A 17008-nucleotide genomic window follows, 5' to 3' on the forward strand; every position below is an offset into this window, starting at 1 on the left:
TTGACAGAATGAAGATAATGAAACAACAAAGGACTTGGAAAGATTTTGTAAATTAATCATTCATATGAAAGAAGTGATCCACATTTAGACATCATTTCATGCAGAGATAATCACATTTTATATATGAGATTATATTAACAGAAAATTGAATACAATTGATTTGCCAAAAAAAGGCAGTAGTATCAAGTGAAAGTTTCCACGGTTCTGAAGTTTACTTGTAGTATTTAGGCAAATCATATTCTTCTTATAATTCTAGTGTTGCTATTATTCTCTCCTTGGGAAGATTTTTGATATTTGTCACTATGTGGTGGGGGATTTTTCTGATTCAAGTTTTGTCTGCTGAAATTTATTAGCCCTGTGATTATCACTTACAGGTTTCAGATACAAATCTCATATGGGTTTTGTTTTTGTCAACAACAGAAATAATTGTTGTCATTGTTGCTGCTTTTATTTGAATATATGGTTCATTTCTTTGGAGTGGGTAACCCACTGCTGCTTTGGTTTACTAAATACATCTAAAATATAAGATCCAATAAGAAATATTTTGGATCATAGGTCTTCCTGATTTTTTTCAGTTTTGGCTGTAGTTAGGTTTGAATTCAAGACCTCAACTTTGTTCAAAGTGCTTTACCAGTGAGAGAGTCTTCCACACTTTTGCTTTGATTGATTTGGAGATATGATCTTGCTTTGGTCATTTTAGCCTGAACTACGCAAGTTCTTACTTATACTTACCATCACAACTTGGGGGGCAAGTGCATGCACTATACCTCTTTTTTCCACTTAGATGGAGCCTCACATACCTCAGGACAGGAGTGACTATGAACCTAGATCTTACCATTTCTGCACCCTAAGTGGTTGGGGTTACTGGTTTAATGCAGTAATTCAGGTCATATTCTTTTCATTTGTGTTTTAAACACTTGCACTCTTTTCATTTCAACAGCTACCATTTCTAAGGTGCTTACTGTCAGTTTTTGTACTTTGCTATTTTTCTTCATTTGTACCAAAGCATGCAAAAGTGATTGATTTTCTTGACTTGAGTCACAAGTATTTTATCTGCCAGTGTACATGTTTTACCTAAACTGATTTTACCTACCAGAAATCACAGGACATGGACAAAGAAATGAAAGAAGATACCTAAAATTTAATATTAAACTTCTAATATATGTTTGGTCATTCTCAGATCAGTGGAACTGTAAAGAAAAAGTGAAAATAATTAACCTTGGACTAATGTAAGAGAAAACAATGAATTACGCATTTCGTTTTCTTACTGGTGTTTGAAACAAATTTAATTTATTATGTGTTAGTTTTCCCAAAAACTAAATTTGTTGATTTAATATTAAAGAGTTGTCATTACATTTAAGAAGATTTGGACTCATCAAAATTTTAAAATGAAGCCCTTGTGCTTCATGTGCTTTTTCTGAGCATTAGTCATTGCAAATGAGACAAACACTGATTTATTAAAAGGCGAAGTCAATAAACACCAATCAGAACAAAATCAGATTCTCAAACTTTAAATTATAAATTTTGGTACTGTTAAGCAATTTCATATCTGTGTTAAGTTCAGTTACAATGTATTCTAATGTCTACTAAAAACAGTGCATAAAGACTTTAATAAAAATGGTTATCAATTTTGAACATGGACATGCTCATAACTTCAGCTATATTAGTACAGATAAATTTAATCTGATCATCTTTATAATTTAAATAATATGTTATACTAATAGTAAGTGTTATACCATTGAACAACAAAAAGAAACATTTGCATAAATTCCAACAATAAACTACTTTAGCCATAATTACTATAGATGTTAGAAACATACCAAGTTGTATACTTAGTGGAAATACTATAAGTATTATAATATTATAATAAATTTAACATGCTACAATAATACAATGTCTAATTTAAATGACATAATAAAATATTATAAGTCAAACATGATAGACTGATTTTTCTCGTATATTTTTATTGTAATTAATAGAAGGGTTACATTATATTCACCAGATAGAAGGTGCATTACTTCACAAACATTGATACCCTTTCTCATGTCTTGGTCCCCATTTCCCTCCCCCAACCTCCGCCCCTCATCTTGTTTTGCCCCCTTCTCTATCGGATTTCAAATAACCAAATAAGCATATATACAATATATCAGACAACAAGGTGAAATACTGTAACAATATGAGATAACCAAAGGACAGAAAAAGAGATGAGAGATAACATAGTACATTAAGGACAATAATCACTCGTTATATGCCTTTTGTTTCTATATGCTGGAGGGATAGACTGATTCGTAAAGAACATTTCTTAAAGGCAACTTAATTACAATGTGCTCCATTTTAAAACAATTACAACAACCATTAAGCCAGAATGATGAATTTAAAATTTTGGCATACCTGAGACCTGATATTTTTCCTTCCATCATGTTTTTTCTGTTCTTCCTCTAATATCACTTCTAAATTTTGTTTTCCTGTCAAGTTTATACATTTATTTAAAACAACATGCTTCACACAGTTAAACCACTTAAAAAAACACTTAAACACTTTAAAAAATAGAAAGCTGTAAGTGAATGCTAGCTACTCAGGAGGCAGAGACAGGAAGATAGTGATTTAAGGCCAGCCAGGGCAAAAGTTAGCACACTCTCATAAACAAGTCATACCTGGTGGTACATGTCTATAGACTTGGCTACTCAAGAGGCAGATATAGGAGAATTTTTAGTGGGAGACCCTATCTGAGCAATAATCCTAAAAGCAAAATGACTATAGATATGAATCCTGACATAATAGGATTCAATTTGTGAACTATCATTAGGTTAATTGTCATTAGGTCAAAACCCTGAGTTCAATCCTCATTAGCTCAAAAAAAGATACAGCCATTTCTTAGCCAATAAAAAAAAGGAAAACAAAAGCAAAGCACATGGCCTAATGGTAGAGTGTTTACCTAGCATGCACAAAGCCCTTCCTTGCTACCACATACACAGAAAAGCCAGAAGTGGTGCTGTGGCTTAAGGGTAGAGTGCTAACCTTGAGAAAGCTCAAGAATCATGCTTAGGCCCTGCGTAGGCCCAGGATTGGCAAGGGAAAAAAGCACTTATTTATGGAAGTAACTTAAAAGTTGCATTTGTGTTCACAACTCCAAATCATGTTAATAATCTTACCCAAAATATAGCATACATGACTGGGGTAAGAAAATACATTTTATGTTATATTGTATATTTCCTTACAGCTGACTTGATTACATGACTGGTTACAAGCAATAATTATATATATGAAAATAGACCATGCCTTGAAAACATTTAGCAAAGTACCAAGATACAAAATTAACATACAAGTATGAATTGCTCTTCTAGAGTTTAGTGGCAAAAGACTAAGAAGGACAATACAAAAACATTCTGAATAGTCTCAAAAATACCTGGCAATAAACCTAACTAAGGATAGAAGATAGGTCTATTTAAAATAAAAACTATAAACCTGGTTAAAAGCCAGCCCAGGCACTAAAGTCCATGAGACTCTTATGTCCAATTAATAGCTAAGTGGAACTGTTGGCTCAAGGGGTAGAGTGAAAGATCTCAGGACAAGACCCAAGCCCAGATTTCAAGTCCCATGACCAGCAAAAACAAAACAAAACAACAAAAACAATAAACCAAGGAAGGAAAATTGAAGTCACTAAAAGAAAAGGATGTCCTATATTCTATATTCACTACATGACAAAAATAACCTTCCTTAAAAGCCATACTTCCAAACCTGAGATTTTAAAATGTGATCCTCATGAAATTCCAACATAGAAAGAGAATAACAATACAAAAATTTTATATGTAAGCAGAGAGACTGCAACTAGCCAATGTAATCCTGCGCATAGCTAGAGGTGTAACAATTTCAAATTATTCTACAAAGCCATGATAATACAACATCCTGTTGCTCACACATTAACAGATATATGTACTAATGGACTACAACAAAGGACCAAGAAATAAATCCGCACAGCCAGAGCCATCAGATTCTCAAGAGCGATGGTAAAATTTGTCTCTCCAACAAATGGCGCTGAGGAAACTGAATATCCACATGTAGAACACTGAAACTAGACCCCTTTTTCCACTTGGTACAAAATAGTTTCATAATGAATTGAAAACTTTAATGCAAACCTTGAAACCTTGGAACATTTAGCAGAAAGCAGACATAGGTAATGCCTTTCTGAATAACTCAGATAACTCAGAAAATATTAAAAATTGACAAGTGGCAATTGCATCGAATTAAAAGATTTCTCCTGTCAAAGAAAACACCAGAGTAAGTCACAGCATAAGGACCAGAAAGAATTATTTGTGAACTATACATTAACAAGCGATAAGTTTTCCCAGAATATACAAGCAACTCAAAAAATTAAACACCAGTAGAACTGAAAATCCATTCAGTAAATGGACTCATAAGGCTAGGTACAGTAGCTCACACCAATGCTCTGAATGTAGAGATTATGCAGATTCATTTCAAGGCCAGCCCAAAGAAATAGTTGCTAAGATTCCATATCCAAAATAAGCCCGGTATGCTGATGGATGACAGTAATTCCATCTATATAGGAGGACAGAGTTAGGAAGACATAAGGCCAGGCCTTAATCATCTCAGCAAAAATACCAAGATCCCATCAAATAAATAAATAAAATTAGGGCCCGGAGCATGGCCTAGTTGTAGAGTGCTCACCTAGTATGCATGAAGCCTTGGGTGCGATTCCTGGATACTACATACACAGAAAAAGCCAGAAGTGGCTCTGTGGCTCAAATAGTAGAGTGCTAGCCTTGAGCTGAAGAGCTCAGGGACAGTGCCCATGCCAAGAGTTCAAGCCCCATGACAAACTGAAAATTAATAAGTAAATAAATAAATAAATAAATACAACAATAAAACACATAGCAAAAAAGGAGCTCATAAACATGGCTCATGTGTCAAACACCTGCCAGTAAGCAAGATGTCCTGAGATCTAAGCCCTTAGGCCAATTAGTTCAAATGGAGAAACAGTTCTCAAAATTTATAAATGATTATTAAATATATGAATATGCTCCCCTTCATTAGGCATCAGGAAATTTGCACCCAAAACTACACTGAGATTCTCCTTTCAGAATGATTATCATTAAGGAAACAAACAACAAATGCTGGCAAGAAGTCAAGGGAAAAGAACACTCACATGCTACTAATGGGATTGAAATTTAGTCCAGTCATGATGAGAATCATCAAATATTTCTCAAACCTGAGAAAAAACATGAAAGTAGAAGGCAGACTACTTGAGAAAGAAAAGAGGTACAGTTTCACACTGGAAGAGTACAAGAAAGAATAATGAACCAGGAATGGTGGCTCATGCCTATAATCCTAGTTACTCAGGAGGCTAAAATCTGAGGATCACAATCCAAAGCCAGCCAGGGCACTAAAGACCATGAGACTCTTATCTCCAAATAATCACTAGAAAAAAAAAAACAGGAAGTGGGGCTGTGGCTCAGGGGTAGTGTGTTAGACTTAAGCTGAAAAACTCAGGGACAATGCCCAGGCCCAGGGGTAGGGGGTGTAGCCTTTAACTGAAGAGCTCAGGAACAGTGCCCAGGTCCAGAGTTCAAGCACCATGACCCACAAAAATAATAATAATAATAATAATAATAATAATAATAATAATAATGAGTGATCAATATCTTTAAATTTTCTGTACAAATATGAAAATGATAAGAAGAAATTTATTAAAATATGCCAAACTAACAATGTGTCTATCTCCTTGATTAGATAATTCAAAAATACATGAAATAAATTTAATTAAGCACAAAAAACAAGCAAATAATAAGGTATAAAATAATATTTTGTATTAGTGACACAAATTACATTAATACAGAAAGCTATAGAATAATATTCAGTTTCTAAATGAAATGTTTACAATCAAAATAGAAACTTCAATTTTATCACAGACCGTTATCACTTCAATTTTATCACAGACCATTACCTACAACCCCTTATGACAATCCAAAACTTGACTAAGCCACATTTTTTGAGTATGTTATACTTTTGAAATATGATTTCTTAAATAATGTAAAATTACTAGGAACTTAGATCAAAAAAATTTAATACAGTTTATCCCTGATGTTACTTACTTGTACTATTACCTGAGCTTGAACTAAGAGGCCTGGTGCATGCTAGCAGCCAGTGTTCTACAATTTGAACATGCCTCTATTTGGATAAGCTAGTTTTTTTAGAGATGGAATATCTAGGACTTTTCTACTGATATTGGCTGATCCTCTGTCTCAGCCTCCTGAGTATCTAGGCTTACTGACATGAGCCTTTAGTGCCTGGTTTCTTTGCTTTTTGTTTTGTTTGTTCATGAGGCTTGAACTCTGGGCTTTGGCACTATCTGTCAACTTTTTTGCTCAAGACTAGTGCTCTACCATTTTGAAGCACAACTCCAATTTTGCTTTTCTGGAGGTTAGTTGCCTGGTCTGGCTTGGAATCACAAATCTCAGATCTCAGCCTCCTGGGTAGCTAGGATGATTACAGGTATCAGCCACTGATACCTGGTTGTTCTTTTTGAATCAAAACTTTCTCAAGGTGCTTTTTTCTGCAGAATAGGACAATCAAGAGAAATTCACTGTCAAGTACACTGAAAACTTTACAAGATGGAATAGGAGATACACTAGGTCTCCTTGGCATAGGTCAAAACTTTCTTAATAAGGACCAAGAAACACAACAAATGAGAGAACGTCTGCATAAGTGGGACTGCATTAACCTGCAAAGCTTCTGTATGGTAAAGGATATAGCAAGCAAACTAACTAGAAAGCCTACAGAGTGGGAGAAGATCTTCACTAACCATACAATGGACAAATATCTAAATATATCTAAAATATATCAGCAGCTCAAAAAATTGAGTCTCTCCAAAGAAACAACCATTAAAAGATGGGCCAAAGACTTAAAGAGAGTCTTCTCTGAAAAAGAAATAAGAATGGCCTATAGACACATGAAGAAATGCTCGACATCTCTGGCCATAAAAGAAATGCAAATCAAAACAACACTAAGATTCCACCTCACTCCAGTGAGACTAGCCATGATCAAGAAATCTAATAACAACAGATAATGGTGGGGATGTGGCCAGGAGGGATCACTACTATACTGTTGGTGGGAGTGCAAACCCATTCAACCACTATGGAAAGCAGTATGGCAGCTCCTCAAAAGATTAAACATAGAGCTCCCCTATGACCCAGCAATTCCACTACTTGGCATTTACCCAATCATCCAGAAATAAAGGACATATTAAATCCAGTAGCACAATGATGTTCACTGCAGCACTATTTACCATAGCAAAGATATGGAACCAACCCAGATGTCCCTCAGTTGATGAGTGGATCAATAAGATGTGGTATTTATACACAGTGGAATTCTATGCTGCTGTCAGAAAGAAAGACATCACCCCATTTGTAAGGAAATGGAAAGACTTAGAAAAAAATCATATCAAGTGAAGTAAGCCAGACTCAAAGAAACAATAGGCTCAATGCTTTCCTTCATTTGTCATAATCAGTAGAAACCTTGGGTTCTCCTAGCAGAGATTTACAATAGAACAAAACCTAGATACATAAGGCCTTATAATATGACACTACATGAAAGGACCTCCAGGATATAGAAACAAAAGCCATATAATGAGTGATTGTTGTCCTTAATGTACTATATTATTTCTCATCTCTTTTGCTGTCCCTTGGTCATGTCATATTGTTACAGTATTTCACCTTGTTATTTGATATATTGTATATATGCTTATTTGGTTGTTTGAAATCAGATAGGGAAGGGGGGAAAACAAGATTAGGGGTGGGGCTGAGGGGAGGGAAATAGGGACCAAGACATGAGAAAGGGTATCAATGTTTGTGAAGTAATGCACCTTCTATCTGGTGAATATAATGTAACCCTTCTGTTAATTACAATAAAAATATATGGAAAAAAAGAAATTCACTGTCAAATATCTTACCAGGGGCTGGTACCATATATATATATATATATATATATATATATATATATATATATATATATATATATATATGGCAGCTGGAAGTGGTGCTGTGGCTCAAGTGGTAGAGTACTAGCATTGAGAAAGCCAAACAACAGTGCTCATGCTCTGAGTTCAAGCCACAGGACTGGCAAAAAGAAAAGAAAAGGAAAGGAAAGGAAAGAAAAGGAAAAGAAAGGAAAGGAAAGGAAAGAAAGAAAGGGAAAACAAAAAACTTACCAGGATAGTTGCATGGAATACTTCTAAGTATATTTTCTTCATATTTAGAAAGTGTTTTCTTAATGCTATGAATTTAAAGAATGATAAAGAAAATTATTTTGATATTGATATGAAAACTACTACCAAATACATTAAATTGGGGCATTTAAGATAATCTAAGCATTACTTCTGATATTCCATATGTTTCAAAACTGAGCTGAACAAATTTTTACAAAATGCATAATGAAAGAAGACAAAGGTGAAATGATCCTCAATAGAGGGCAACAGAGCTCAGCAGATACAGTGGAAAGTACCCAGACTTAAAAGATATTCTATTTCTACAATAAACAATTTCTTCTTTTTAAAAATCCATTTATGTTAGGCTAAAAATCTTTTAAGCATTAAGGATTTTGTACCTTTAGTAATAATTACATATATATATATATATATGTATGTATATATGTTGTTCAAGGGGCTTGAACTCTGGGCTTCAGTGCTGTCCCTGAGCTCTACCACTTGAGCCACAGAGCCACTTCCTAGTTTACCATATTATTATGAAAGCTAAGAAAATTCATATAAAACATTCATAAAAATGGAAAAGAAAGAAGTATTTTTGAAGACCATATTATATTATAATCCCTAATAAATTCTATCATTTTTTCAGAGTTTAAGATTGAAATGCAGCTGGGCATAGTGACTCACACCTGTAATCCTTGCTACTCAGGAGGCTGAGATCTGAGGGTCACAGTTCAAAGCCAGTCCAGGCACTAAATTCTGTGAAACTCTTATCTCCAATTAACCACCACAAGAATGGAAATGGTGCTGTGGCTCAAGGGGTAAAGTGGTAACCTTGAGCTGAAGAGCTCAGAGACAGCACCCATGCTCAGTGCTCAAGTCCCATGATTGACCAGAAAAAAAAAAAGATTGAACATTATGTTTATCAGAAAATTACAAATGCTATTTTTGGCTACTCACATTTCTATTTTGCAATCTTGAAAAGCACAGCATTTCAGTTATTTATAATTTTGATTATTTATAAACAACTTTTATTACTGTAGTAGCTCCTTAAATAACTAACTGTCCCAAATTAGCAAACTAATCAATCACAGCAAGGGCAGAAAATTAGTAAAACTCAGGATCAGTAAATAACTAATAGAATAGTACTGAGTTTGGAAGGCAAACTGACTTGGAAGACAAAATTCTCTTAATGCATAAATAGACATTAGCCAGTCCTACAGTAGGCATATAGACAGGAGCAGGAATGCATATAGGCCTACAATATACCTCTAAAACTGGGACCTTCCAAATATAAGCAATATCCATTTCATGGTTGAGCTAGTTTGCATTTAAAATAAAAAACTCAGATGATCACTGTATGATATTCCAGGAATGATTTCAGACCAAGAAAGGTAAAAGAGATTTCCCACATATGTGCCTTTCCTCATTCTCCCCAAAAGCAGGTGCTAGTCTAAGCAAAACCTGCTGGCTTAACTATGCTCTGGCTCATTAGAAATACAGACAAGGGGCCAGGAGTTTGGCCTAATGATAGACTGCTTGTCTAGTATGCATGAAGCCGTAGGTTCAATTACTCAGTACCACACACACGGAAAAAGCCAGAAGTGGTGCTGTGAGGTAGGCGCTGGTCTTGAGAAAGCTCAAGGAGAATACCAGGCCCTGAATTCAAGGCCCAGGACTGGCAAAAAAAAGAAAAAAGAAAAAGGAAGAAAGGAAGAGAGGACAGGAGAGAGGGAGGGAGAGAGGGAGAGAGAGAGGAAGTGCTAAAGTTCTTACTAATAGATTTCCAGTATTTCTACTTTTTCAACAAAAGATACACACTGCATATAGGGTTTGCCTGACTGCTTCTCTTCTCTTGAGAGACATCCTGTCATTTCGACAAGCTGCTTTCTCTCCTGTACTCATCTTTGCCTGCTTAATATACTTTCCACCAACCCACAACCTTACTTACTAGAGAAAACTGAAGCAATAAACAAACTAATGGGTAAATCAGCAAATGAGCTAAATAGATTCTTCTCAAAAGAACTGTAAATGGCCAATAGACACTGCTCAACATTCCTGACCATCAAAGAAATATCAATCAAAATGACACTGAGATTCTTCCTTACTGAAGTTAGAATGACCATTATCCAAACAAACACACACACACACACACACACACACACACACACACACACACACACACAGGCATTGGCATGATTGTGGGAGGAAAAAAAAAACCCTAATACACTTTTGGTGAGTATGCAAACAGGCACAAACAATCTGCAAAACAGATGGAGTTTCCTGAAAAACTTAAATGTAGAACTACCCAATCCAGCAATATCATTCATGGGTTTATTACAGTGGTAATAAAACACAGCCCAAATGCCTTTTAATGGATGTATAGACCAAGAAAATTTGGTGTATGTATATATATATATATAGTTTGGCTCCTCCATTAATATTACATCATTTGCAAGGAAATAGGTGAACCTGAAAAAAGTTTAAGTGACATAGAGCTGAGCACAGTGGCTCACACTTGTAATCCTAGCTACTCAGGTAGCTGAAATCTGAGGATTGCGGTTCAAAGTCAGCCTGGTCACTAAAAAGTCCTTATATGAGACTCTTATCTCCAATTAATCACCAGAAAACTGAAAGTGACACTGTGGCCCAAGGAGTAGGGCAGTAGTCTTGAGCTGAAAAGCCGGGGGACAACACTCAGGCTCAGAGTTCAACTCCCATGACCGACAAAATACAAAACAAAAGCAAACACAAAAGATTAAGTGAAATAAATCACTAGCAACACAATAGAGGATGAATATTTACTCTCAAATGTGGAAGCTAGATCTAATTTATAAAAGGTACAAGTAAACCAATATGAGGTTGCATGAAAGTCTATGCAACATATCTGAAGTATGGTATATGCATGGAATACGTCAAATGGTATAATTTCTTAGAAAAATTAACTCACAGTCCAATAAAATGAATATCACTGAAGATGGCGCCGAGACAATAGGGACCCAGCCTAGCTCACTCCCACAAAAACAGAGAGAGAATCAGGGAATCCCATGAGCCAACTATCTTAAAAAAAAAACCCACAACTACAAATTCAAGAAACAATGGATAAGTACACAAACCAGAAAAGAAATCCAGATTAAGCTTATATCCAGTGTTCTCAAAGAATCCAAAATGCGAGGAGCCCTCCCCCACCCCTTCACTGCCCACTAAGCCATGGTAGAGGGTGCCTGGCCTGGGAAGCCCCAACCTCCAGCAATGCCAGCAAGCAGCCGATTCTAGATGCAGGAACCACACAGACCGGGCAAGGGCAGCACAGATGGCGGCAGAGACCAGAGAGGAAGCAAACAACCCTCTAACACCATGGAGGAGCACACAGCCAAAACCCAAGGAGTAAGTAGTCCAGCGGGTTCCCCAAAACCCATCAGGAAAGCAGAGCTGGTGGTGAGCTACAGAACTTAACCCAGACCCCTCCACCCTGCCCAAGAAAGACTGGAAAGTGCAGGGGGCAAGGAATTCGGAATACTGCCCCTTCCCCCAACAGCCCCCTCCCCCAGACCATTGACTGGAGACCCAGAAGCGGGAGGGCGCTAAGACCCAGAACCCCAACAAGGGGGGGTGGAGGTGTCCCTGCTCCCACCCGCCCAACAACCTCCTCTCCCAGGCCACTGAAACTGGAGACTGAGGGGCACTGAGACCCTGCCTTCCAACAGCGGGTAGGGGTGTGTGGGAGTCTGGGAGCCAGCATCCGACTGACCCAATCTTAAGCAAGGAGCCCTCCTGCTGGGAGCCTCCAGCAAGACAACACCAAGGGGCCCCCCACCAAGTCACAAAAAGACTCTCAGGGAAAGCAGTGAAACACAGCAGGGAACTGAAGGACAGACCAGCAGGGGCTGAGTTTGCCCTCTGAGAGCCAGAAAGGCGTGGCTCTACCCTCAGAGCCCAAGTCCTCAGCTAAGCCCCGCCCCTGGGAACAGAGCAGAATCCAGTTGGGTTGGTTTAGCTGAGAGCTACCAGAAATTCCCAAAACCCAGGCCCTTGTCTGGGCCCCGCCCCTGGGAACAGAGCAGGAAAACAGCCATATGCCGGGCTAGCTGAAACTGAAGTGCACAACTCCATCCTACAGCCCACTGTGGGGCCACTGGTTGGATTGTGAGATAGCTGTGAAGCAGCACACAGCCTCTGCAAACGGCCCAAACACCTGTAAAAATTACACTCTGACCTAGTCAGCAGCAGAACTAAACTGGCTGAAAACCACACGTATACACAGATTCCCAGAGCCACCAGTCCCAAACCAAGTAAAGACCACCACCTACCGACACAGAGCAAACCTACAACAACAGTCTTTGATACCTCGGAAAGCACAACAACGAGTTACGACATATATAAATAATCAAAGTCCCACACCAAGCCCAAAAGGAAATAAGAGTGAAGGGAGGGGGTGTGGGTGGAAGGGTATCAATGTATGTGAATTAATGCACCTTCTATCTGGCAAATATCATGTAACCCTTTTATTAATTACAATAAAAAATTTTAAAAAAAGAGTGAAGGGACAAGAGAGATGTCACCATCCCAAGAAATGACACCTGAAGAGACACGAAACATGACTATATTCAAGGAGATGATTGTGGACATGACTAAATAGATTAAAGCAGAATTCCAAAAACAAAAGCTGGAAATTACCAAGGAGCTCCTTGAATTCAAAAGAGAAGTGGAATAATAGATTAATACCCTCTCAGCAGACATGATCAGCTCAGTGTCCACAATTCAAACAAAAATGGATGCATGAAGCACAGATTGACTGCGATGGAGAATAGGACATCAGGAACGGAAGATAGAATGCAAGAGCTGGAACAGAGACTCTTCAGCCTGGAGAAGTCAGTCAGAATTCACCAAAGAGAACTCCAGAACCTGGCAGATGCAGCCAAGAAATCTAATCTTCCCATAATAGAGATTGATGAAGGGATGGAGTACCTTGATAAAGAAATGCAACCTTTATTCACCAAAATCATAGCAGAGAACTTCCCCAACCTTAAAAGGGAAAATATTCACATTATTGAAGGTTTCAGGACTCCAAACAGGAAAGATCCTAGAAGGAACTCTTCTAGACACATCATAGTAAAAACACTAGAACCGAATACCAAAGAGCTGATGTTAAATGCTGCTAAGAAAGAAAGAAAGAAAGAAAGAAAGAAAGAAAGAAAGAAAGAAAGAAAGAGCGAGCTATACTACAATGGGAAAAAATTAGATTAACTGCAGACCTCTTCACACAAACCCTAAATACAAGAAAAGCTTGGAAAAACATCATTCATACCCTGAAGACCAACAAATGCCAATGCAGACTGATTTATCCAGCAAAACTAGCATTTACATTTGAGGGTGAAACAAGAATATTTCATTCCAAAGAGAAGCTATATGAATACATGCACACGAAATCAGCATTACAAAAAATATTAAATAATCAAGAACAAATTGCAGATCAGCTAGAACCCATATCAAGAAGCAATTACCTATAAATCACTACACACAAAAGGTGAAAAAAGAGGAAGAAACTCAGAAGTAAAATTAAATAATGACAAAGGACACTGACCACTTTTCCATAATTTCCCTAAATGTGAATGGGCTGAACGAGCCAATCAAAAGACACAGAGGAGCAGACTGGATTAAGAAACAAGACCCATCTATATGTTGCCTCCCAGAGACCTACTTCACTGAAATAGAAGATACAATCCAAAGGTTCATATGGAAGAGGAAAAGACCTAGAATAGCCAAAACAATTCTAGGCAAAAAGAGCAATGCTGGTGGTATTACAATACCAGATTTCAAACTCTACTATAGAGCCATAATAACAAAAAAACGCATGTTATTAGCACAAAAATAGACCAGAAGATCAATGGAACAGAACAGAAGATCCAGAAATAGAACCACATACCTATAGTCAACTTGTATTTTACAAAGGAGCCAAAGATATACAGTGGAACAAACACAGTCTATACCATTATTGGTGCTGGCAAAACTGGAGAGCCACATGCAGAAAACTACAAATTGACCCTAGCCTTTCGTCATGCACAAGCATTATCTCAAGGTGATCAAAGACCTCAATGTCAGACTGGAAACCATGATACTGCTACATGATAGAGTAGGCGAGACACTGGACCTCATAGGCACAGGCAAAAGATTCCTGAACAGAATCCCAGGGTCACAACAGATTGGAGAGAGATTCGATAAATGGAACTACCTAAAAATAAAAAGTTTCTGCACAGATAAAAGCATAGTGACAAAAGTAGAGAGACAGCTAACCAACTGGGAAAAAATATTTACCAATAATACATCTGACAAATGTTTAATATCCAGTATCTACAGGGAACTCAAGAAACTAATCCCCCCAAACCCAACAAACCATTCACTAAATGGGCAAGGGAACTAAAGAGAGACTTATCAGAAGAGGAGGTTAAAATGGCAGAAAAGCATATGAGAAAATGTTCATCATCCATGGTCATAAAGGAAATGCAAATGAAAACAACCCTAAGATACCACCTTACCCCAACAAGAATGCCCAAGATTTTGAACTCAGACAATGACAGATGCTGATGGGGTTGTAGAGAAAAAGGAACCTTACTACACTGCTGGTGGGATTTTAAACTTTTTCAGCCACTCTGGAAAGCACTATGGAGGTTTCTTAAAGAACTGAAAATTGACCTTCCCTCTGATCCCACCATACCACTTCTGGGCATCTACCCTGAACATCATAACCCAACGTATGATAAGGACACCTGCTCAGCTGTGTTCATCTCTGCGCTACTCACAATAGCCAGGGGATGGAAACAATCCAGATGCCCTAACGCAGATACAGAAAATGTGGTGTATATATATACAGTGGAATTCTACATAGCCAACAGACAAGATAAAATAATGGCATTTGCAGGGAAGTGGATGAATCTAGAGCGAATCATGCTGAGTGAGACAAGACAAAAGGAACAAAAGGCGCATGGTATCCTTAATATGTGGGCTGACAGCCCTTTCTCTTACTTTAACTCTGAGTTATTGGGGTCAGCCTAGGGGAAACTATTTTCTTACCCCCCAGGGGAAGCAGTTAGAATTGAGTCTACAGGCCACTAGTAAACAGGACCACTTGGGGACCAAGATAAATGGGGAAATTGTGGTTGAAAAACTTTTTGAGAAGTGACAGATTATTTTGCACCGGGCACTCGGGGAATGGTGTGACCTCCAAAAACTGTGGATGGCTTTTTTCTTTTCTTCTTGTGAGTAGGACTTGGGGGTATGGGAGTCTTGTGTGGCCTGGTTTTGCCCTTCTAAATGCTGTCCTTTCTGAAAGCTCAAATACATCCACACTCTCTTGAAACCTGGAAGCTTTAGAAATTCAGACTTGTCATCTCATGTCCATTCTGTTCCTCCAAAAGCATTCACTGTCGGAGACATTCTCCCCCTCCCTGAATTCTTAGTGTAAGAATGTGCCTGCATCTTGTAATTAGGTCACTAAGCAACCCATGCCTGCTTGCGTTGATATGCAAACATCCTATCACCTGGCCTCTACCCGTAGCAGGAGCAAACATCCTACTACCGGACCCCCTACCCCGAGCAGTTCCTATACCCCAACCCCCTCCTGCCTCTCCTGAAGAGGCATATAAACCCCTGTGTAAAAAATAAAATTCGCAGCTTGATCAGAACGCTTGTCTTGATGCCTTCTTCGTGTCTCTTGTCCCTTTCATTCCTCCCTCTAGGTTCTTGGCCCTAGTTGACGTCCTGCCAGATGGGACAATTCACATACCTGCTCAAAGGCATTTGCTAGAAGCTGTGGAATGAGGAAGCCACTACTTATTTTTTAAGCCAGTAGCTTACTGATTGGTTTGCCTCTTGTACTATCCCTACCCTCTGTCCATGTCTGCCCCTGCTCCTTTGATCCTTTTACAGATCAGAAAACTCTAGAATTGATGGACTTTGAGTAAGGAATAAGAGTGTGTAGATAGAGACAGTTGAATCAAGAGCCTTTCTTAAAACCTTGAGGTTTTCATGATTCTTTCCTCCACTGAAATTTCACACTCATTTAGCCTAGACCAATGTATAGGGTGTTTTGTTTTCTGAGGTTGGTTTTCTTAGCTCCCCTTGAGAAAACAAAATAATGGAAAGAACTGTTATTTAAAAAAAAAAAGATTCAGGGCCGGGAGTTTGGCTTAGTGGTGGAGTGCTTGCCTAGCACGCACGAAGACCCGGGTTCAATTCTTCGGTGCCACATACATAGAAAAAAGCCAGAAATGGTGATGAGGCTCAAGTGGTAGAGCTCTAGCCTTGAGAAAACCCAAGGAGAGTGCTCAGGCCCTGAGCTCAAGCCAAGGACTGGCAAAAAAAAAAGATTCAGAAGGTGAGGGTTGGGGGTTTGGCCTAGTGGTAGAGTGCTTGCCTAACCTGCACAAAGACCCAGGTTCGATTCCTTGGTAACACATACATAGAAAAAAGCTGGAAGTGGTGCTGTGGCTAAAGTGGTAGAACACTAGCCTTGAGAAAAGTCCAAGGACAGTGTTCAGGCCCTGAGTTCAAGCCTCATGACTGGAAAAAAAAAAAAGATTCAGAAGGTGGAGCTAGGAGTGTAGCATAGTGGTAGAGTGCTTGCCTAGCATGCATGAAACCCTGAGTACCACATACACAGAAAAAACCATAAGTGATAGCCTTGAAGAAGCCCAAGGGTAGTGATCAGGCTCTGAGTTCAAGTCCCAGGACTGGCAAAAAAAAAAGATGCAGAATGTAAGATCAAAGGAATAAACAAATGAAGAGATGAAT

At 38.3% G+C, this 17008-nt stretch overlaps 1 protein-coding gene across 1 annotated transcript in view; it reads right to left on the bottom strand.

Annotated features, from left to right (window-relative positions):
• Positions 1-17008, bottom strand: part of LOC150058676 (uncharacterized) — a 98601-nt gene that overhangs the window by 62249 nt on the left and 19344 nt on the right. Inside the window, exons 6-7 of the mRNA XM_090338796.1 lie at positions 8225-8289; positions 2392-2465 (exon numbers count right to left, since the gene is read on the bottom strand). Coding sequence (XP_090194922.1) covers positions 2392-2465; positions 8225-8289 — 139 coding nt within the window. The remainder of the gene's footprint in view (positions 1-2391; positions 2466-8224; positions 8290-17008) is intronic.

Source organism: Megascapheus bottae, chromosome 9 (assembly GCF_031878675.1).
Source record: "Megascapheus bottae isolate mThoBot1 chromosome 9, mThoBot2.hap1, whole genome shotgun sequence".
NCBI lineage: Eukaryota > Metazoa > Chordata > Mammalia > Rodentia > Geomyidae > Megascapheus > Megascapheus bottae.